We start from the raw sequence: 24,981 nt of genomic DNA, 5'->3' as shown, positions 1-24,981 counted from the left end.
TGATTGCCAGTTAGGACTAACTAAAGGATTAGGATGATTTCAGCTATGTGTCATTTGGCAAAACAGGATAATCATTATTTTTTTAATTCCAAAAAAATTAGTGCTGTATTTTTCTGGAATCAGGATTAGTTCATGCATGCAATATCCACTGACCCCTGAAAATTAAAGAAAGCCAATATCATGCGGATTTCCGATATAAACACAACCACAGGTCACGTACCGTGCGGGTCGCATATTAAAGCTTATTAAATATAGTGTTAAGCTTTATTTCATTTTGAATTGCAACCTAGTGTGTAGCCTACGTCGAAATATTTTTACATTCAGTAGCAGACTTTGTCAGCAACGGTGTGTATGCACTTGAACTGATCTCTTCACGGAAACAAGGGAAACCTGTTATTATTTTAAAATTAGCTATAATCACACAGCTGTGAATGAATAGAACTGCATGTAGGCTTATACCTGCCTGGTAAGTACACGTAGAATTTCATTAAATGTATATTAATCATGTATGCTGCATGTGAAAGTCAGGTTTAAGGTCACTGACTATAATGCCCAAGTACAACAAGTCATATGTAAAATATGTTCTCTATTTGGATTTTATCCTTTCTCATACCCATATGAAAAAAATGAACGTATAGGTTCACTCGTATAGGTTCTTCACATGTTAGTCACATCGACCAATAGATACTAGACCTAAATGACCCCAGTAAATGACTGCCAGTGAGTTCCGCAGTCTATCATAGGTTCCTATAATATTGCCCAGTTTAATCAGACTCGGTTCTCATTGTAAGCATAATTAGGGTCAGTAGGCCCTACTGGCCTGGATTATAATTATATTTTACTGAGGCCACGTATGCTTCACGATTAGTGTCTTTGAAAAGAGCGGTTCAGTGGATTCAATCCATGATTGCAAACGCGGGTATATCAGGTGATTAGTGTAGACTGCTTTATAGTGAAAGGCAATACATCAAATTATTTTTGAAGTTCGAAAATAGTTTTGACCAGTCGCTATGGTAATTAAGCCTGTTACACCACTACTTCTACAGCGAATTAAAACATTTTGTAATTATTGATATAAATGATGGCGGTCCCCGTGAATGTGTCATGTTGGAAGCATTGTGTTTCGCTTCGCGTAATATTACCGCTCGTTTTCAACTAAAACGGTGGTGAAATATTACAATTTGCTCAAGGGATTGGTAACGTATAATATTATCCAATGTTTCTTTACTTAATTCCATATAGATCACACGTCATCATGTTGTTGTACATCACCATACCTATCCTACTCCTCACGATACTATTTTTCAAACTTCGGAAAAGCACGGACACTGCGCTAAGGACTGCTTACGACTATATCGTCATAGGTGAGAATACAATAAATGCATGGGCTGTTCAATTTGAGATCCATATACCCCATATGGTAGACATGACCTTAATCTCCTACACATAAGTTGTGGATTCACCCATTTAGGTAACTTCATTTGAAATTTATACTCCCTGTGTGGAAGATAAAGCCAGGTCATGTCTTCCATAGGGGGTGTATGGATTTCAACTGGAAAGCCCAATACTGAACGATACCTGCAAAGCAAAATGCCCGAGATTTTCAGAAGTTTCCTTCGCCTGGAGCAACTGTGTGTCAAATGTTGACAGTTGGTAACTGGTGTCATGCACTTGTTTAACCAATGTGTGACTGAATGGGTTACTACCGCCCGTTTCAGCTAAAACGTTGGTGAATTATGGCAAATTGTTTGAGGGATCTGCAGTGTAATGTCATTGATTATTCATGCATTGTCCCTACACTCTTAGAAAAAAGACTGTCCTACTGGGAGAATCTTTAAATGTCCTTCAAAGAAGCATTAAAGGTTTTCCAAAGTGTCTTTAGAACCCCGTTTGGCTCTATTATGAACCTTTTAGGTTCTTGAACAACTGTCATATAAAGAACCCTTTTTTTCCTTAGGGGGCTCCCTACATGACATAAAAAGTTTTAAGTTGCACCTTTGCTAAGAGTGTATGAATTGTTAATTTTCTTAACGATTCCCATAAACCTAACCATACCAGTAAGCCAATATGCCTGATATAAACCTTTATGTAATAGGTGCTGGTAGTTCGGGCTGCGTGGTTGCGAGCAGGTTATCAGAAGATAAAACAAAGACGGTGCTGCTGTTAGAAGCGGGATCTTCTGACAATGTCGATCCTAAGATCGGCATACCAGGATGCTACATAGAGTTGCAGCGTACGGGGTATGATTGGAACTTTCAGGTAAGAGAATCGGGATTACGCTATTAGTCATATGCTTTGCCATCAAACATTTAATACCCAAACTTCATATTTGAATTCTTCAACTTTGTAACTTTAAGTTAAGTTAAGTTACATAGTGCTCCTTATAAGCCAAAATCTCCCGGCAAAATCTTCTTCAAGTATGAAATCTACGGGCTATCGTTAGTTTCCGAACCCGTGTCCGAACCCAAATTGTAAAATATTAACTGATACTTTATCAACATTTGTGCCATCAATTTTTAAAGACTATAGACTTGCAAATCAACAACAGGTAAAGCAATGATGAAGTCTGCATAAAGTTCATCTTGTTGAATTTGGTGGCAAAATTTCACAGGGTAGCGTATCATATCAATTTGTAAGCGCTCTTTAGCAAAGTCACAGTTCATTGAATTTACAACCGTATGACAAAACAGGCGAAAATAGTAACTTTTTGCACAAGATTTGCAATTTAAAGAGAATTAGCCATTGCTCATTCTAGTGACGCTAGTATATGGACAATATGAGTGTGCTTTTTCATTTAATGATATAAAATTTGAAAAATATTGTCAGGAATGCTTGAGGTTTTGACTTTTAAAACCTACATTTTGGTCAAAAAATGTGCTTGGATAGGTAGGTTTCAACAGATTTTCCACATTCGCCTTGCTATAACATTGAATTGCGTTATCTGTTGATCTAGTGACGAAAAGTGTTTTTAGGGGGAAGAGTTAGCTTTCATTTGATATAAAAACATTCTGATTGGATGAAGGGAACACTTGGGGTTTCGACAAAAAACAATCAAAGGCTCATTTTCAGTTAGAAGCTCCACAGCTCTTAGATTGCTATGCACTCAGTGTAATCAAAGACTGTGCGGAGACAATTCACTGCTTGCTTGAGAGCTCTTGGACGAAAATGTGTGCTCAGGTGTATCGAGGTGGAAACTATGCGCATGATGGTTCATAAGAGAATCGTTTTTGTATAGAACCTTTCCATATGTGGTGGACCTGCAGTGATATTCAAAGCCCGATGTCCCACCTTATTTCGAGCACATTTGTAGCAAATGGCATTGACTTTTCTCTCTTCTCTCGAAGCACGCAGATATTGATCACAGCGGAGTGAGCGTTCATCCGTTAGTCTTTATTGAACCCGTAACAAAAGATAGCAGAACTCGCCTTGAGGGAGGATATATCTAAATTTGTCACTTTCGACCATTTGTCATTCAAATGAGTATAGCTTAGTGGAATTAAATCGTATCGTGCCGCATAAGGTATCAAAGTACGCAAAACAGAATTCTCCATCTGTCGACTACTTTATTTTGCAATTTAGAGTTAGTGTCCTTAGGATATTGCTTTTGTTTTAAGTGTCCTTGTGCACAGTATATAGCTTTTGTAATACAACGTATTGTCTTCTGTTTCATTTAGATGCAACCACAGGACCACGGAGCCAAAGCTTGGAATGTAATACGATGTCCACGTGGGAAGGTCAGTAGGGTTGATTGATTGATTGATCGATCGATGAATTGATTGTTTGATTGATTCATGTATTCATTGATTAATCCATTGATTGGTTGAGTGAGTAAATGAAAGGGTGACAAATTTAGAGTGTTTTCTGTTCATCTATGATTACTTTTTAAAAATCTTGAATACCTTTCAAAAGTTAAATAAACCTATTTCGCGAATAAGAGGACTGACTGTAGAGTGAAAATGGTATCTCATTACAAATATCTTCTGATCTCCTTACCATCAATGGATGAGCTTGCAGGGACGTGGTTTCACATTTTAAGATTACTTTTTTCTTTTTTTTTATCTTGAATATCTTTCAAAAGTTAAAAACCTATTTCGCGAATAAGAGGACTGTAAAATTGGTATCTCACTCCAAATAGTTTCTGATCTCCTTAATACCATCAATGGATGAGCTTGCAGGGACGTGGTTTCACATTATTTTAACTAACGACATAAATCATCAATACCATTACACAGAAGACAACGCATCACCTCAGGTGATTTTTTTGAAGTAGTGATATCACCTTCGATTAATTTTGTGTGTGAGCATTTCCATAATTATTGTATTGAATAAATTCCTACAGTGTTTAGGAGGTAGTAGCACCATCAATGGTATGGCATATTGTCGTGGAGATTCCTCTGATTATGATAGTTGGGAGAAGCTCGGAGCAGAAGGCTGGGGTTGGACAGATGTTCTGCCTTACTTTTTGAAGTCTGAAGATAACTCAGTGTAAGTTGTGAATGTTATAATGGAAAAGAGTGATAAAAAGTGAAAAAGTGAAAACGATGTTTGGAAAGAAGTGGTTGTAATATGTACTTCAATGCCATGTCGAACGATGTTATAGTTAGTAGTGATGTTATCATTTTGTACGTCGTGCGAGTAAAAGTTGGCCATTGTTTTAACCCTTTAAAGGTGTGAAATTTCAACCCATTTTAAGTTTTATGCAGATTCGTCTTCTCAACTTACCGTCGGACCCAAACGCGGATCAGAAATCAGATGAATTTGTTCAGTCCAGCTTTCCAGCAAGTGACTTTCACCAAATGTTGACAGTTGGTAACGGGTGTCATGCTGGAAGCAATTTGACCAGAGTATGGTCGAATCAATTATTCCCCCTACAGTAAATGCAGTTGTACCAAAAACTTTAACACTTTAACTCTATTTCCTCCTCTTCTGACCTCTGTTAAAATCAACGCATTTGTTGAGCAATATTTTCATAGGACAAATACCTTAAATATAAAATGTGTGTAAAGCTGAATTTATACTCAATCGCTAAGCGACGGGTGATTGGTTTTTAACCAATGAGGTAATGCGCTTTTTTCGACGCAACAAAAATGCGCTGCCTGATTGGCTAAAAATAATCGCTCAGCGATGTAGTATAAACTCAGCTTAAGATACGCTATAACATAACTATTGTTTCCATTTTAGACCTTCACACAAGGGATCACCCTACCATAATTCTGGGGGTCTACTACCTGTTTCAGAGCAACGTTTTAGTCAGCCTATTATGATGGACATCATCAAAGCAGGTCATTTTTTTAATCGTTTTCATGTATTCTGAGAGTTGTTTTCTTTAAAGAAAAATACATTTTTCATAAGCATGTATTTCATAAACATCAAAGATGGTTGTCTCTCCATGATGGGACAAACAACAACAACAAAACAAAGGAAGAATATTTAAGATGACCTCATGACATCAATCAATAACAATAATGATAAGAAATCTAATACTAATTTTGATAAAAAAAGTTTCAAATAATTATGTTGACGTAAGTTTAAATGTCACGCCTATCTGTGGATGTTAATTGAGCAAAAATAATATACTGTTTTTATTTGCTTCCATTTAAAAAGGGCTCGAACTTGGTTATAAGGAGGTTGATGTCTCTTCTGGAAAGGACGTAAGTTATTCATCAAAATGTACCTACTCAGCCATTGACGAAAGCAAGTTAATTACCAAAAATATTGCAATTTTAATCCAATTTAGGAATATATTTCTTACGTATTCAAAAGTTTACATTTTCTTGGCATGCATAATGGTACATATCAGGCTTTTCTCTATTTGGTTGCATTCGGTTCCCTGGTACAATAATTAGTTTAATTATTTAAATATTCTATGTATATTAGAATTTATAACAGCAAGATAAATCAACTAAATACATATTTTATAATGAAAGACAGAGATAAAAAGACTAGTTCGCGTCTAAAATTCTGACTTGACAGAAAATGCCGTACTGCGCAGGTCGGCAACCATTAACGGCGCGCCTTTGCCCTGACGTCAGACGCGATTTAGTCTTTTTACCTCTGTTTTTCATTATAAGATATAATATATATTGCATTATAACACACAGATCATCGGATTTGGAAGATTCCCGGCAACTATCAAAAATGACACCAGGGTCAGTACATCTAAATCGTTCTTAAAAGCAGCGATAGGAAGGCCCAACTTAACAGTTGTGACTGGAGCTCATGTAAACAAGGTAAGCAAAAAGCTTTAATAATCATGTATGTATTTTAAGTTTTAATAGGAGACCTTTATCAACCTCAATAGATATTATGTAGTTGAAGACTATGAGATATTACAGTGATACATCTCAAATAACAATTATTTTTTACTCACTAATATTTTGTCCATCTCATTGAAGGACTTCATCAGATCTGAACTTTTGGTTCTAGTTACGATACTGCTAAAATACTAAGGAGCAAATTTAGCATCTGATCCACTTTCTCATGAAACTGAAATCCGTAGCATTGTTCAGATCTGATGAAGGCCTTTGATGAGATGGACGAAATATTAGTAAGTAAAAACTTACTGGTTTTGTCAAGCAAAAATTGTTATTTGATTCGAAGAACAAACCCGAGGAATCTATTGGGCTATTCCTTTAAAATCCAAACTACCCACGTGGAAGATTTTGAAACATATATCATAGTGCCACAGGTAGAGTATGAATTTCAAATGGAATTAGCACATTAGGCTGCTCCATTTGAATTTCATACACCCTCTGCGAAAGATTCAACCTGAATCTTCCCCTGAGGGAGAGTGTGTTTCAAATGGAGCTGCTAATGTGTTAATTCCATTTGAAATTAATACTCCCCATGTGGAAGATATTTCTAAAATCTTCCACAGGGGTAGTGTGGGTTTTAAATGAAACAGGCCATTTACTGAAGTGAAATGCCTCTGACGAACATGACACCTTTCTGTCCATACTCTCTAAATGTAAATGAGTGAACCAAGAGAGTGAGTATTTATGCACTCTAAAAAGAGTACTTGAAAAGAGTGATTTGTCACTCCAAAAGAGTGATTGTCACTCCAAAGGAGTGACATTTTCACTCTTCAATGAGCCATATAATGACCACATCAACAAGTGTTGCCCCTCTCATGACTCCTTAAAGAGTGGACATTTCACTCTTTTGGAGTGAAATTGCAGCAACTCTTTTGGAGTGATTGTCACTCTTTTTGGAGTGCATTAATACTCTCACTCTTTCGTTTTACACTTTTACATTTAGAGAGTATGCACAGTTTAATATCAATATTAAATATGCGCGGCTATTTCATTTACATCAAAAAACAATTTCAACATGTTTATAAAACTAAAATTCTAAACTTACTTTACTTTGTTCAGAATGAGAACTTTTTTAGCATTTCCATTTATTTCATTGTTTTGCAGATTGAGCTGGAGAATAAGCGAGCTGTTGGTGTTCATTTTATTAAGGATAAGACTCCCACATATGTTGGAGCCAACAAAGAAGTGATCGTCTCAGCCGGTGCTGTCTGCTCGCCACAGGTACGGTCCCAGATGTAAAACATGTTTTGGGGTTGCTAAAACTTTTTAATACCATTTCTTAAACACTAGAGAACGTTCCTGCAATCTTATTGGTTCTTACCCGTGTGATATGACACGATATCACACACATTAGCGGGTGTGCATCGACGCGATACGCGTACTTACTAAAAACCAATCGGAGGCGCATAGCAACAACGGGACTAATCGATTTTTTAAAAGCCCTAGGTAATTCCTTGTAAAATGTAGGGTTTAATTTGAATAAAATTTGTGATACTTTTTTTAATTTTTTTACTTTGAACTGAAGTGTAAAAGAATAAGAATAAAGGTATTATCTTTTAGCCGCTGTCGTACATCTATCGTCTCATATAAGACGGGCGTAAAACAACTCGGCGATGTCGCCCGTGTCATATGAGACGATAGATACACTCCAGCGGCTAAAAACTATACCTTTATTCTCTAATTAAAATGTCGGGTTAGGCTATATGAAACGATCTTTTAAACATTTAAAAATGTTTTCTATTAGAAAAATAACCACTGCAATAACAATTTCTTTTTTGTTGTTGATGAAAATAAAAAAATTTTGCCAACACTTTTAAAAGTAACATTACGTTATAATGTTTTGCAGCAACTTTCATAAGTGTTTGTGAATAATAAACCGTTTTATACCGGTTCTGGTTCTGGTTCTGGTTCTGGTTCAGGTTCAGTCGGAATCACAGTCAAGCTGCATCTTCTCCAACATTCTTTGAAGATTTGGGTAGTCAATGTGCCGTGTGTGTCTCTCGTAACTCGCGGAAGAATAAATAAATTACTTATAGCTGCTTGAGACCAGTCTGCAATTGTTCTGGGAATGAAGCTGTATCTGTGGACGTCTTTCTTTACGTGCGGCCGGTAGATCTTCTGTGATCCCCTTCTGTTAGCCCTGGTGGTCTTTGTGAGCTGAATGATGCTGTCAGCCTTGATCCCAACCTCGTTGTTGATGATTCTGTTCATCATCTGGATTCTTGTTTCTTTCCTCCTATGTTCTAATGTCTCCAACTTCAACTCCTCTATCATCTGAGTGACACTATCCCTTTGTTTGTAGTTATTGAGGCAAAACCTGGCAGCTTTCCTCTGGATTGCTTCTAATGACTGTACATCTCCCTTCCTGTATGGATCCCAGACACTACTTGCGTACTCAAGTGTTGGTCTCACAAGAGATTTGTAGGCATTCTCTTTGATCTCCCTTGAACAGTGCCACTGTTAAAACGCTTTATATAACCCGATATTTAAACGTTTTCTGTTTGTGTTTCATGGGTTCCAATCCAAAGGATGTATATTATGAAAGTCAAAAGCATTTGGGTTCACAATGGCAGATTAGTTTGAGTCAAATAAAAAACAAATGATACGTATATTGCAAAATGTTACGTTCTGCCACCCGTACATTGAACAAGTTCAGTTTTCAAGATTATAATAATGATTAGTATTATGGTTAATATGATTAAGTAAGACCAAAGATCTTGGTCTTGGTAAGACGAAGAATATGATAAGAACTAATTGGCCTAAAGGAGTGACAGATCTTTTAAAATAATGAGAAAGTATTTTTTAAATAAAATAGAAAATAACGTAAAATTTGCTCATACTTTACAGATCTTGATGCTGTCTGGTATAGGACCCAAATCACACCTGGAGGACGTCGATATAGAATGTGTTCAGGATTTACCCGTTGGCGATAATTTGCAGGTACTCTTTCAGAAAGTGTGATAAAAAGAGTTCGGTATAGTTTGATCAGCTCGTAATCGGCGGGAATTGTTAGGATTTGACCACTACGCCGAAAAGTATACCCATGTTAAGAGTGATATTGTGATATCGACCGTGTTAAATAAAGAATAAACAAAGTACAAGACTTAAAAGTATAATTTGTGATACTATTGGCGAGTTGTCACAAGTTGTGTTCAAAATAAAATATATTGATACTAATCCGCGATGTTAAAAGGTTCGCCGATTACGAGCTGATCAAACTATAGTTTAAGAAGTTCGCACGGTGACATGACAACCAAAATACTTAGGAAATATAAGTATAGAGCTCTCTAAATTTGCCGTGCGAATGAATACTATGTTACGATCAGTGGGGTTGTTCCTGGTTGAAGGTGAACGGGGATGTGCCACGGCTTTAGGGGTGCCCTTTCAGCAATTTTAGTATAATATCGATGGGAGGAGGGGGGGGGGGGTTGTCAGTGAAGACCAATGCGCCCAATGGGGGGGGTGGGGTAAAGTGCCCTTAAAAGCACCAAATTTGGGAAAATTTGGGTGCTTTTAAAGAAAAAAATGGTATACTGATGTGTAGACCCTCCCTCGGGTCCGTGGAGAACGACTGGTAATGTAGATTACATAGCATTAAAAATCAACCCAATACACGGACCCTCCCAGTCTGTAGGCAATTTGACTTCCAGCTCCCACAAACTGCTGGAAGTTCACTTTTACGGATTTGGAGTCACGCAATCTTTCTATATACCACGTCCATGTTTTCACTACATTAACGTTTGTGTAAGCGACTAAACAACGATATTGTATCCGACCAATCAACGCAGCTCAGCAGCGCGGGGATATTTGAAAAGGCTTCCCTAGCTAAATAATGTGCAAACATTTGCAAACCGCACGCGATAATGTACGCAATATGGACAATAGGCCTAAGTCCGAGTCGAGTGGTTGCCTTTTATTATTGCGCGTACCATGGGTCTATCAGACGCGTGCCACTTGAGCTCAATACCTCTCAGTTGTTGACAAGTGTCCCATCCGATCTTGCGTCACATCCCGCGGCATAGCTTTGTGCTACCATATTTGAATTGAAACTGGGGCGGGGCTTTCGTAATTGACATCAGAATCACCGTGCTTCGTTGAACGAATATTTGGAAGTGAGATCTCTAACAGATTGGACCAGTCTCGGAATCAGCGCTCAATGGACTTTCGCGTTCACTTATAATACGAGTATATTTCTATATTGCTGCATGGTTGACTGTGGTGGGTGTAATTAGTGGCGTCGATTTGTGGATGAAGAGGAATGGGTTTTGGCATTGAAGAAAATAAGGGGGGGAGTTGGCATTTTTTTTCATAGGGCATTACGTAATTATTTATTGTTACATTATCCAGAGATGGAACCGAACCGAGACTGGGGGCCAGTCTAACTGATGTGTTGCAAAATGTTGGTATTGAAAGTCAGCATCCGAAAGTGGCACATCTCCGTATAAAATTTTTCGAAGAACCCACCCGGGGTTACGATAAGTCTGAATTGTGTTATCTACATGGATACTCATTATAATGTCTTGGGATAATGTATATTATAATGATAACCAAGTTGATACCATGGGCTCAGAAACAATGCAATACAATCATTACAAAATAATATACAAATATATACTGCCATGAGAGGTTCTGGTTAAAACTATGGACCCGAGGTGAGATCAATAGTACTATTTTCCTGAGGGGCGCAGCCCCGAAGGAAAATAGTATTAATTGATCTCAACGAGGGACCATAGTTTTAACCAGAACTTCGAATAAAGGCAGTATATATTTGTTTTATATACTTCATTAATATGTTCTTTGTTCATTGATTGGTTAAAAGAAAATTATTTGACGTTTTGACTCTCCAGCTTATATCCTGAGTGAACAGCACGACCAATTTAAGCACAACCTACAAAAAAATCTAATAGGCCAAAAATCGGGTTAACCAATTACAGCAGTGCGAAATCACGCTATGGCAGTTTCGCGTGCGTGAACTGTTCCGTCGCATCAAATGCGCGCACGCGGAAAGGCACGGTCAAAAGTACTATTTACGGCTTGGAGGTACTATTTACGGCTCATCCGGGACATTGCAAATACTATTTACGGCTTAGAGGTACTATTTACGGATAGGAGTACTGATGGTAGAACTATTTTTGGTCATGCGATCCACTTTTAACCAATCAGTGAACAAGAATATAATATGGTTTATACACCCAGTGTCACAACACGGTGTTTCATTCACAGCAATCCTCAGTCATGCGACTAATTGCCAACCACACACTACTTTTTTTTTTATCTAACAGGTTCTTTCCTTTGATACGTTTTTCACTATTATAAATATTGTGTGCAAAACGTCAAAGGAAAGAAATTGTTAAATAGAAGAAGTAAGCTCATTAGCAAATGTGGGCATGGCAACAGGCCAGCAAGCCGTGTTGAAAAGAAGTAGTGTGTGCTTGGTATTGTGAGTCACCTGAGGATTGCTGTGCATGAAACACCGTGTTGTGACACTGGGTGTATAAACCATATTATATTGTATTACGGCTCTACCCACCTGGGTACTCTCAAACTCTGTGATCAAACTGAAACCCTTTTTTTACATATGTTTACAATACAATAATAAACTGGCCTAAAAAAGAAACTTATAATTTTTCACAAGGTCATATCTTAAAATCCTCTCCATAAAAATGAACAAAAATTGCACACAGGATTACTTCAATACTCTACTCTAAACACTGGTCAGTAACCAAACAGTTGTCCAAGTGATACAACAGCAAAATGCACTGACATGGAACACCTTCCTGGACCACATTCCCAGCCCAACATGTTTCTTTTGCTGTGTTCCAATTATTCGCATGTACATGAACAAAAATTACACACAGGATTACTTCAATACTCTACTCTAAACACATGTCAGTAACCAAGCAGTTGTCCAACTGATACAACAGGAAAATGCACTGACAAGGAACAGCTTCCGGGACCACATTCACAGGCGAATAATTGGAACCCTGGAAAATGTTGGGCTGTGAATGTGGTCCAGGAAGGTGTTCCATGTCAGTCCATTTTGCTGTTGTGTCAGTTGGACAACTGCTTGGTTACTGACATGTGTTTAGAGTAGAGTATTGAAGTAATCCTGTGTAATTTTGTTCATTTTATAGACAGGATTTTAAGATATGACCTTGTGAAAAATTATAAGTTTCTTTTTGAAGCCAGTTTATTATTACGTATTTGTTTGCTTGCTTGTTTGGATCATTACGTAATACGTACTCATTCATTTTACCCAGGACCATTACGCGTTTCTGCTGAAAGCAACCATTGCTAACAAAGATGATACAATCATAGTGAGCGATGCTGGTGTACCAACACTTATCAATTATATGCTTGGAAGAAAGGTGAGAATTTCACTATTTCATATTTTGAAAAAAACAAAAAGATAAGAAATGGATTTTAGTGACAATCCGTAGCTGATCCAAAATGACACATTTCCAAAGTTATACATTAGGCTCCGTATAATAAAAGACAGAGATAAACAAATTTGTTCACGTCTAACGATCCTGAAACCCACGGCCCGTGATTGGTGTAGTAGCACGTGAAAGGTTAATTCATCTGGTGCCTTCATCAAAGAAAAGGAATCACAGGAAATGGCGGACGATGTCGGTAATTTTACAAAAAATCTATTTTACAACATAAATAGAAAAACAAGATTTATTGTTCGGCTATGAAGGCTCGTATGTTCCGATAGTTAAAATAACCAAGAAAATTTTAAAACTTTCAACGGAAGCAGCAATCCTCTAATCTTTTCAATATCATATGGTTAGCTTTGCTTAAGAATATCAAGTTTCCGATTTCTCTATCAATTTTCTTCCATGTAGAGTATCCTGGCGTCAAATGGATTGGATTCCACTGCTTTCCTACGAACCGAATTGGACAAGGTGGGTTGTTATAGGCGAGTTTTTCTTAAGATACGAACGCAATTGCATCAGACGGAAGGATTATGCTGGCTTCATACTTTCTGCCGCTTGCCGCTGAGCGGCGTGACGTTTCATCATGCCGCTTGCACTTGTCTGCAAGCGGAGCGGCACACTCTGAAAGCCATTGTTGTCGCTCAGCACCGCTCCAAAATCGTATTTTGTTGTCATACGTCAGCGCGGCACCGGTCCAAATTGACTTGAACTCAACTCCCAGCGATGCTGTCGCTTGAGCAAATCGGTGGAGTGATTGATATATTGGCGTGCCGCTGTCACCGATAGCGTTTCTGATGCGTTTCTTCAGAGCGGTAAAGCGGCAAGCGGCAGGAAACTATGAAACCAGCATTAGATCCAATATCCCAAAATTCTTACGTATGACCCAAGTCACACGCATTATAACGCAATGCATTGACCATGACGCATGACCATGTTTGAGTTTTCAATATAATCCCACTTAAAGTATTGATCAATAAATATCACCCTATTATGTGGAGCGTGACCACAATCACTATACGCTGGCGAAGTTAACGTAATAATCGGATTAACTACCATAGCAATAGGTCAAAACAATTTTTGATTAAATCGCGCTGCACTTCTTCGTTCATGCAGTACCTCTGCATTGAACCCTATTATGTGGAGTGTGACCGCAATCACTATACGCTGCACTGGCGAAGTTAACGTAATAATCGGATTAACTACCATAGCAATAGGTCAAAACAATTTTTGATTAAATCGCGCTGCACTTCTACGTTCATGCAGTACCTCTGCATTGAACCATATCATGCTGATCACTCGCACCTTTTAGATAAGTATCTTTGAAAAGACCGGTATTGTATTCAATATATACTGCGCCAAAAAGTATACTTACACTTGGAAATAGAACCACAATTTCAACCATAACTGAACCATATTGACGTAATTTTTTTTTATAGATGCGCTTGACAAACTGAGAAAAGGGCACAGGATACAATCCGAAAACAGCCCCATTCCTACCACCAACCTTCTTTACTTGATGTCTTGCCTCCATTTTGCAATCAAAATTGTATGATATATGCCTATAATTGTACTTTCATTTGGCAATGATCTGTCAACAAGACTCTCCCTGAATCTCAGAAAACAGCGGTGAAGACCTTCCACTACGGTGACCGAGTGATGATCTTCTTAGGGATGGGAGATCCAGGTGCTTCCACTGAAAGGACTCATATTTCTAGTGATTAATGTATGTCATATCACCTTTAGCCAACCATAGATGAAACTTGTCTCGGTCCTCATTCTAAGTGTATAGAAGAAGTGGACCTGATTATGTCAACTGGTATCAATTTTGTGCATGAAGATTCTGTGACCCCATGTAGAAGACGACATGGAATACCCAAATGTTAATGGGTTTATGTTGAAAGCACTTTCATCACAGATGTCATATTTTGTGGCCATCTCATCTTTCTTGCTTGGTTATTTATTCATTATCAATGCCACAGTACCAGCACGTATATCATTAGTGGTGACGTCAGCAAGTCTTGTGGACCTTGGATGATCTTCAAGGACGCTCATTACATTCTTGAACTCTAAGAACCATTTCGTTGCTGTTGAAAATCAAGGACTTCATCTTCATTACCATTTACAGCAACTGTAGATTGTTAAATTTCATGTGAGTTTTCATAACCGTTCGGAGAAATGACCCTGTATTCACTTCTGGTAGTACCTGTGAATTCATGGAGGTAGGCTTCCTTTGAAGAGTGTCCTGTCCATATACATGTATACAGTGGAACAAAAATCTAATATCTTCGCAGTAATGTTTTGAAGAAAGTAGCATACCGAGTTCTACGAACTTTTTGACCGCCCCTCGTACCTCGTCTATTCTTAAAATCATTGCGTCTGAGCCAAAGGCCTCCGTATCTAAAGAACCGAGTTTTATAAAGATAGTCTGTCCATTTTACTGTGGTATTAAATTGTGTTTTCTGCAATAATATCATTTAATTTTACATTTTTTAAAGTTTAGAAATGGATTATTTTTTAAATTTATACATTGTTGTAATGAGTTATATGAATTTTTCATTTATTTATTTTGTGATCAGGACACGGAATGGCCAGATCTTCAATTACACATAGCACCATGTTTTAACTTTGGTGGAACTGAAGAGAGATCATTGTTTAGTGTAAAAAATGCTGAGTAAGTATTAGATTAACTATTGAAGGAATTAAACTATTGAAAATTACACCGATACCGCTTTGGCTATATAAACATCCACACGAATCCACTCGTTTTTTCCATACGTCAGCTATTGCTGTGGTTTTAAATTGTGCTTTGCATTAAGGTAAAATTGCAGGTATAAGTGCGTATTAAAGCCATATTATAACATTTGCTGAGGAGAACGCCCTCAATTTTTTTTAATTCTGGTTTTTACACGATTGTAATGTACATTAGTCAATAAAGATACTCTGCAAAATCAAGACTTCAGGTGCTCTAGTTTTGTCAAAATCCGAGATTTTGAATAAAACGAAGGAACCGGCGTTTTATTATTACGATGGAAATATTAGTCGAACACGTATGCACATTACGTACACGGCGTGCGAGATACACATACACACACACCCCGATGATCGTACCGTATTACAACCGCGGGAGTAACATGCATGGGCGCTAGTACTAGTAGTAAATTCCAATTTTCTATGCTTTACTTCACTTGTTCGGCTCAAAATTTAAAGGGGACATATGTGACAGTAAAAGCTAACATTTTCTGGAAAATAAATACCAATCTATTTTTACAGAAATATTATAATATGGCTTTAATACTTCTTGAGAGAGAAATTTCATTCAATAATGCACGCACGCCGAGATGTTTATATTTCCAATGCACGAGCCCCGCAGGGAGAGTGTATTAGACATATTCAGCGCAAGTGCATTATTTGTGTCCAATATCTCGAGCAATAAGAATCTGCACTTATGAACATAATTTCATATACAACAAAGAATTTCTGCAAATTCTGCCATTTTTTATAGCAAACTAAAATGTCTGACAATTTTACCAATATCAATGCACCCACCTTCAAATAAAATGAATCAATCCTGCAAGTACGCGAAACTGCGCGCGAGTGCAATTATACAACATTTATGCTCACACGATTTATGTATGCCCTTCGCGTATTTTTCGAACGGCTCTCTTGATGTGGTTGTAGGAGTGTTACATTCAAGCATGTCAACTTTTTACATCTCACAACAGAATTAGTACTTTGCTTTAGTCTATGACTATGAGTAGTCTGCGCATTGTGAAGCACTTAATTTTCATTATCGATTTTCATTATCAAAATCAATATGTTATTGAAAAATAACACTTTGATGCTTTGCAAAAGTTCATTCTACAAATCATATACTTTGAAAACTTGCTTGATATATTGTTGTTAATGAGTTATGTACGTTTTACAAAAGTGTTGTTGTTTCAGAGCTACCAAATCGAAACAGTTTAAAATAGTTACTAATCTTAAACGTTTTACACGTCCTTCAGATTAGGGACCAAGTTGGGTTTTGACAAGCCACTCAAGGAACAAATGCAACAAGCTGGTATCACATTCATGCCATCTCTACTCCATCCTAGGAGCATTGGATCTATCAGACTGCGGGATTCGAACCCAAGACATCCACCATGTATTGATCCAAATTACCTGGAGGATCAATATGATGTGGATGTTTTAGTTAAGGTAATTATATAATTATATTGTCAACTCACCCAGAATAAGTCCAGAGTCATTTGTAGTAACAGTACCGTGCAGTTTTTTAAAATTAAAGGCCCATTCAGTACATTTGTCAGATGTGCTAACATAGGCTGCTATTAGTTCAGCAGTCAAAGCCATGTATAACTTAATAGTCCGGTGGCAGAGCAAGGTTAGATGGTTTTGCCAGTTAAAGTATTTTTCTTTGCTGATTATTACTCTTTCAGTATAAAATAAGATTTTGGGGGATGTAAAATGGTAACCCTTGGGCAATTAGAAATATTCAAGATGGCCGCTATGGATACTAAAATTAAGCTCGGTTATTCACTAGCGGTACCATAATAGATGATAACTTAAAGTATTTTGTGTAAATTATTTTCCTTTTGGATGCTTTAAATATAAACTATATACAGTTTCAAACATGACACTCTCGCAATTCAAAATGGCCGCTGTTAAACGTCATAAGCAAAAACATTAGTTTCAAGGTAAAGTTATTTTGGCAGATTTTGTTTCTTACAATAATTAATGTACACCCTAAAATTAAGCAGATCCAGTTTGACATTTTACTTCTTTACAATCGCATAAAAATTCCAAGATGGCTACCACCGAAATGAAAGGTAGAAAATAATATAACACATTTTGGAAGACTTTTTGCACGGAGTGTATTGAGTGTCGGGGTTAACAGCTTTCCATTTGGTGATATCTGATCTGTATTGAAATTATCTGCCCAACTTGTACCAATCCTTCCTGAGCTGAGCGCCTTCAATTCCTTGACGACTAATATCAACAGCGCCTGCAACTGCAGCCGACATTCTTGAAGTGTAGGACCGATCATTATAGCAACATGTAACCCGGTGGTCGAACAGATGGTTTATAATCATCTTTGAATCGCTGAGTAAGTAATGCCACTTAAAGATCCATTGCTTTTGCACAGGACTTTGTTGCCTATCAGTAAATCTGACAAGGACTTCTTCAACTTCGGCGAGGAAATTGTAGCATGTCAGATAATGATTATGCAGCCAAATCCTCGTCGATAGGGATATTGTAGTGTGACTTTACAATGCGAATGTCTTTGCACTCTCGTACTACCTGTTTGGCTACTCTTTGGATGCTACTGCCTATAACAGTTTCATTATAACTTCACATTTCACGTGCGTTAAAGTTGCAACGGAATAAGATAATACTAGAATAACTTTGTGATGAAAGAACTAGAAGCTCTTCGGCAAAGATTGTTTGGAGTTCTTCATTGAGTCACCTACGATCAGCACGAGTTAATGTGATTTCCAAATGTATGAAGCATTCCTGATACAATTCAGCAGGTTTCCAAATGCGACTCTTATCACCAGATAGGACATCTACAGCATGTTTTAGGAATTCATCAGTTGCATCTTCTTCAGATGCTGCAACATCACAGCGTGTATTGCTTTTGTCACTAAAAACAGTAAAATAATACAGTTTGTTTGCTGGTTTGATTTCTTCTTTAACCTGGAACACTCACTGAATTGAAAACACAATCATATGTTCTTCCTTGAGGCACAGGGTGTCTGTGATGCCTTATTCCCATCGCATGAAGATCACTCACAGAGATTTCTAAACGTTCTCTGATTTCATTTGCCTAGCTATCACCACGATCAAATTTTGGCATAACGTTCATGTGTGGATATGTACATATATGCAAGCTTTCATCTGTCTGGATGCTTTGAATCTTTTGGAGTTCACACACTTCCCCACATTAGTATTCCTGGAAGTCAAAGAGCTTCAAAGTTGGGGGAAGATCAACGTAGTCGTTTGGCGGACTGGGTAGAACCATCTTCTACATAGTTGCCAATATTAGTTTTGCGTGTGTATTTACAATTTTTATGATAGTTAATCTTAAGAAATTTATCATTGCTATTTCAGAGTTACGAATCGGCCATTTTGAACATCTCGGATTGCCCAAGGGTGACAATTTTACACACCCTAGAATCTTATTTTACACCATTCAAAGATCATTTATCAGCAAAAAAATAAACTTTAACTGCACCGAACAGTATTTGGTATGATACCTTTTGTCAATAAAACACCATTTGAATGCTATTTCAGAGTTACGAATCGGCCATTTTGAATATCTCGGATTGCCCAAGGGTGACAATCTTACACCCCTAGAATCTTATTCTACACCATTCAAAGATCATTTATCAGCAAAAAATAAACTTTAACTGCCCAGAACAGTATTTGGTATGATACCTTTTGTCAATAAAACACCATTTGAATGCTATTTCAGAGATACGTGGCGGCCATCTTGAATATCTAGGATTGCCCAAGGGTGATAATTTCACACCCCTTAGAATCTTATTCTACATCACTCAAAGATCATTTATCAGCAAAAAACAAACTTTAACTGCCCAAAACACTATAGTTATTTGGTATGATACCTTTTGTCACTAAAACACCATTTGAATGTTATTTCAGAGATACGTGGCGGCCATCTTGAATATCTCGGATTGCCCAAGGGTGACGATTTTACATCCCAAGGAATCTTTTTCTACACCACTCAAACATCAATAACCAGCAAAAAAACAAACTTTAACTGGCAAAACCATCTAACCCCCAACATATGGTGTTTTCAGCCGGACTATAAGGTCTTTACATGAAGCATTTACATGCAAAGTCTTTGCAGTATGTTCTGATGAGTGATGGCCTGCTTGCTTGGCTGGCCTTCTTGCTTGGCTGGCCTTCATGAAACAACGTTGTAAACAACAATGCCTTAATAAATCACAAAGTTTATTTTAAAATGTATAAACATTTTTTTTAAAACTTTCGCAATGGGACTTTAATAGTTTCCACATAAACATGCTACAAGAGCTAAAATCCCCAGTTGTTGTTGGTGTTGTTAATGTATGATCTGTTAACAGTGCTGAAAATTGTGATAAAAAAATTATAGGCGTCGTCATTCTACGATAAATTTGGCCGTATGTTGATTGAAATCATTTGGCAATTTATGAATAACAGAAAGATTATTGATTAAAAAGCGACTTAACCGAGTTTTTTTGAAACTGCGAAGTAAATACGATTATATTTTGAGCGAATAGTGATTGTTGAAAGTTCACACTGTCGTGGGTAGTAGATAAAGAAAAATTATTGCAATAACAAAAAATCTATTAAAAATAATTCCTTTCCCTCTAAAAACATTTCACGTTTCTTTATATATTTTAAGGGAATGCGCCTGGTTAAGAAACTAGTCGACACATCGGCCTTAAAAGAGAAAGGGTAATGTATTGGAAACAACATTCTTGATATAATGATGTATATTCATACGTAACGGTAAACGTAAATAGAAAGCAAAATATTATACTTTTACGCTACTCAAATTTGGTACACCCACCGGAGCGCTTTCACCGGGTCAACCGGTGTCTTCAGCGGATGTTATTGCTCTGAAGATTGTTGTTGCTAGTGATGTAGTACTAGGACACCTCCGATGACGTCACAGGTGTTGATGACGTCAAACAGAAAAATGTTGTGCCGCCCATTGGTTCCGGGGGTCAGGAGAATGTCCCAGACAGGGTCGATGTCTTACCCTTTGTCACGGTTCAGTCTGGGTCTTTTAGTTCTAATATGGATTGCAATATGGATTACTAAGTGTCCTAGTACTACATTACTAGCAACAACAATCTTCAGAGCAATAACATCCGCTGAAGACGCCGGTTGACCCGGTGAAAGCGCTCCGGTGAGCGTACCAAATTTGAGTAGCGTAGAAGTATAATTTTGCTTTCTATTTACATTCTTGATGTTTTACGACTGAATGAAAATAAAAGGAGTGCTATATAATTAGCACATTAGGTTTTCGTCGAGATAAATAAGGCATTTATTTTTTGAGGGCAAGGTAAACTATTGCATGACATACACCTATGTTTCAGATGGACATTTTATTTTTGAAAAGACCATACATAATGTGATATACAGTACATAATGAATAATTTGTATAGCCCCCTCTCGAAAAATAGTGCATTGCATATGTACTTGCTCAATTAGCATTTTGTGCACATTTTATTACAAACTTGAATGGTGTTGTTTTTAATGGACCTTCTCACATACATGTAAATCTATTGAGATGAAGATTAGAGAAGGCCGGAAAGGGCGTTATAACCTCATTTTTGGCCATTTTTGGCACTTAAAGGCTCGTAAAATGAACCCCATACAATATTTTGTGTAACAAAATTCGAATGCTTCTTTAGCAAGTACTAATATAATCAAATACTTTTGATGCGGGGGTTATAAGCAAAATAAAAAATTGCCGCCAAAAACAGCTTTTGCCGGCAAAGTGGCAAAAACGGGCAAAGACCGGCAAAAAACTGACAAAAACTGACATATTGTCACTCAATATTAAAAGTATCATAGAAACTCATAAACAGTAACACAAAACTTTTAATGAATCATTCAACATATTTTTGTTTCATCAGGATGAAAACAATTCTGAATTTGATATAATTATGCCACATTTCGGTTAAATGCACTTGAGCTATGAAAACGCATGCCTTTAATTTCTTAATATGTTACTTATAATTAAAAAATCTGGCCTTGTTACACTCAGGAAATTATTTTTGTAACTTAATAATTTGTTTTGAGATGAAAAAACTAAACTATAAATCACTTTTTTAGTTTTTGCCATTTTTGCCATCAAAAACTGGCAAAAACTGTTTTTGCCAAGCGGTTAAAACCGCGGTTTTTCCACCTGCGACATAAACATGCGAACCCTGCAAGTTAGTCGTCAGTGGTTATGAAATAAAGGTGCATACCCCTATGTATGAAGCACAAACCGCTCTTTTTTTACTACCAGTCTAACTCTGAATGAAAACATAGTTAATAGATATACCTCAATGACCACTCTCACCATAGACATGTGTAGACACCTTTTTTTAAATTTTTAAAATAAAAGCACCGGTTTTGTTTTTCATAAAAATTGCACATTATGTTTTCTATAATAGCGGTGTGACATACAATAATTTCACTAAAGAAGACCTGGGCCTCAAAGAAAAACATATGATGAATTGTGTTTTCAACTGATTGAGTGTCCCAGGTTAAAGAAGAAATAAAACAAACAAACAAACAAACAAACAAACAAACAAACAAACAAACAAACAAACAAAACCTTTTCCTTTAAATTATTATTATTGTTTCGCTTAAATAAGAGTGTTAAGTTATTAAATTTCACCAGAACAAAGAGATATAAAACTAAAACATAAAAAAATTGAAAAGATAAAATGGACCAAAAATGTAAAATGAATACACAATAATTACAAAATTGTTGCTTTTATTGCATTGATAGAGTCAAGTTGCTCAACATACAAATGCCTGGTGTATCGGAGGAGGAATATTCTGACGTGAATATGACTGAATACATTCGACATTTTGGCGGGACTTTATATCACGTGTGTGGATCTTGTAAGATGGGGTCAGCCGATGACCCGACTGCTGTTGTAGACCCAAAGCTAAGGTACGTTTTAAAACGAAACTTTTGGCGCACATACAAGTTTATCTGAATGATTGGCATGCGCGTATTTGGGGGAGGGGGCTTTGTGGGCGCCAGCCCCCGGGTTAAAAGCAGGGGGCGGCCAAAATGAAGGGGCGGCGGAAGAAGAAGGGGCGGCAAAAACAGGGCCGGCAAAAACGAAAGGGGCGGCAAAAAGAATTAGTAAATAAAAAAGGGCGGAAAAATTTGATAAAGCATAAAAAATTGTGAAAAAATGGTACTATACATCCAAATGTGCTGCTTTTAGGGCGCTAAAGCCTGAAACCTTTTTTTTTTTTTTTTTTTTTTGCTCTTCACTTTTTCAAACGACCGAGAAAAAAATTGGGTCAACCTTTTCGGGCTGTTGAGGAAGGGCGGCAAAATTGAATTTTCTTCAGCCCCCCAGGGTTGGGGCGGCCACGGTACGCCACTGATTGGTGTCCTTAAGTTTTTCCAAATGCAACATTGGATCCTCTTGATTTGACAAGAATAGTATGTAGGATGAGCTATTATATGAAAATAAAATAAGTTGTTATTACTTTCATCTCCATATTGATGTATTTTTATTACTTTCATCTCTATTTGATTTATTGTTGTTTCCTTTCTACACTTAGGGTACGTGGTATAGAAGGCCTGCGAGTCGTCGACGCGTCAATTATGCCCCACATTGTCTCTGGTAATACAAACGCACCGTGTATTATGATAGGAGAAAAGGCAGCGGATCTCATCCAAATGGATTCAAAATAAGTTGTCGAGACATCGATCGTGTCTTTTTTAGAATACAAAATCAAATTCAATTCAATTTGATTTTGAATTAAGCCAAATTTGAATGCACTTTGTGATGTGCCCTGAGTAATTTAATATAATTATTTAACTTTGTTTACAAGCTGAAAGTATTTCATGAGATGGGAAACCCCCTTGTACTTGCAAGATAATGGTGTGGAAAGTCATTTTGGAATTCCCCCCAAATTATTGTAAACAAAGTCAGATCTATGTTTGGAACTTGGAAATCCCCCGTTCAGTGTATTGCACCATAGAGAAAACCCCACAGGAAGTGATGTAATGAGAAAGGTTAATGTGTATAATTAATCTTGGGAAATCCCAAGCTTGCATCATCTGTGAAGATGTGAATGAAGTGATGGTTTATTAATAGATGATGGGTTTTGCATGAGTACTGGTATAAAAAGCTGGAGGCTTGAGTTTGGACTTTACATAATGCCATGGGAGATTGCAAAACTCCACATGTGTGTGATGGTCTTCGTGCTTCAAAAAAGAAGTACATTTTAACCAGTTTACATAGCCAATAATTGAGCTAACTTTAATACAGCAACGAAGGAGATTGCGAGCACACAAATGTGCTCTTCAATTGCTGGAGTTTGCTGGGTTTATGAAAACCACACATCTGTCAAATACAGCGGAACTGTGTTAAAGAAACCTGTTCCCTGGAAAAGAGTGATTGGTGAAAGAAACACCATTTTTGGAGAAAGCAGCGCAAGGAGATATATTTTGGAGAAAGCAGCGCAAGAAGATAAGTGATTGGAGAAAGCAGCATCATTTTCGTGTGAGGATTTCATACGCAAGGATATTTATAAACGCAAGTGTACACTGGACTTCGCTGATTTTTGCAGGACAAGTGAATAAGGATATATTACATCAGTCGTCCAGAACATTGCAAGAACTCTAGGATCACCAAGAAGAAAACCACTGGTTAAGTACTGATAGAATAAAACTGTGATTGTGTGATTTTATTATATGCAATTGTTGTTATATGTACCAATCATACTTTGTTTTCAATTAAAGACTTAGATTTTGTTAGCTTAATCAAACAGTATATTTGTGTTGTGCATTCGTGTGAGTTCGGGTAAAAGGTGATTTTGGCCTTGAGTCATGTACGACTCGTAACAACTTTTAAATAGATTATGTTTGTCATTACAACGTTTTAATCAAATTCGATCATATTCATCAAATTTCATCAAGCTTGAAAGCTGTTGGATTTGTTCCAAAATCAGTGCATCGAAAGATGATTGCGACCAATAATTATGATTAAAATTGTGCTTCTAAATATATACACAACCTGTGTAACACTTTACATAGTTAAGAATTGTACAGGAAACAGCTATCCAGCTATCTATACAAACGTTACATTACAAAGGTTATTTGATGTACATAATACCTAGAAATAAACTAAAAGTAAATACTTAAGAGCCATAACAATTTATGTAATCTTTTAACCTAAACATAAGAAATACCAAACAAAGTAGGTTAAAATACACAGAAGCGATGTAAATACTTCACCTATTATTTAAGTGTGTTTTTTCAAACGTAGATTCTACACAATTCATGTGTAAATATACCTATTTGTTAAGGGGGAATAATACCCTGATTTTCATCAGTACCCCTCTTCTTTTTTTTTTTTCTTGCAAGTTTATGAACTACATAAATATGTTCATCATCTCATGTCCTAAACTTATAAAATAGAATACATTAAATCCTTTGTTATACTATCTACAGAAATGTACTCACTGATTAT

The 24,981-nt window shown here is 37.0% G+C and overlaps 1 protein-coding gene across 1 annotated transcript; it reads left to right on the top strand.

The window, feature by feature from the left end:
- The first annotated feature begins 250 nt into the window (after positions 1 to 250).
- On the top strand, positions 251 to 24,839 carry LOC140138702 (alcohol dehydrogenase [acceptor]-like). The gene is made up of 17 exons (XM_072160452.1): positions 251 to 466; positions 1,243 to 1,364; positions 2,096 to 2,259; positions 3,675 to 3,734; positions 4,340 to 4,485; positions 5,182 to 5,282; positions 5,605 to 5,651; positions 6,102 to 6,230; positions 7,419 to 7,535; positions 9,162 to 9,254; positions 12,575 to 12,682; positions 13,163 to 13,222; positions 15,331 to 15,425; positions 16,759 to 16,951; positions 20,160 to 20,212; positions 22,269 to 22,436; positions 23,066 to 24,839. Exons 2-17 carry the CDS (start codon positions 1,256 to 1,258, stop codon positions 23,196 to 23,198), a joined length of 1,776 nt encoding a protein of 591 aa, XP_072016553.1. The 5' UTR covers positions 251 to 466; positions 1,243 to 1,255; the 3' UTR covers positions 23,199 to 24,839.
- The last annotated feature ends 142 nt before the right edge of the window (positions 24,840 to 24,981 follow it).

Source organism: Amphiura filiformis, chromosome 18 (assembly GCF_039555335.1).
Source record: "Amphiura filiformis chromosome 18, Afil_fr2py, whole genome shotgun sequence".
In the NCBI taxonomy this organism is placed as follows: Eukaryota; Metazoa; Echinodermata; class Ophiuroidea; order Amphilepidida; family Amphiuridae; genus Amphiura; species Amphiura filiformis.
This window is presented reverse-complemented; position numbering and strand designations above follow the sequence as displayed.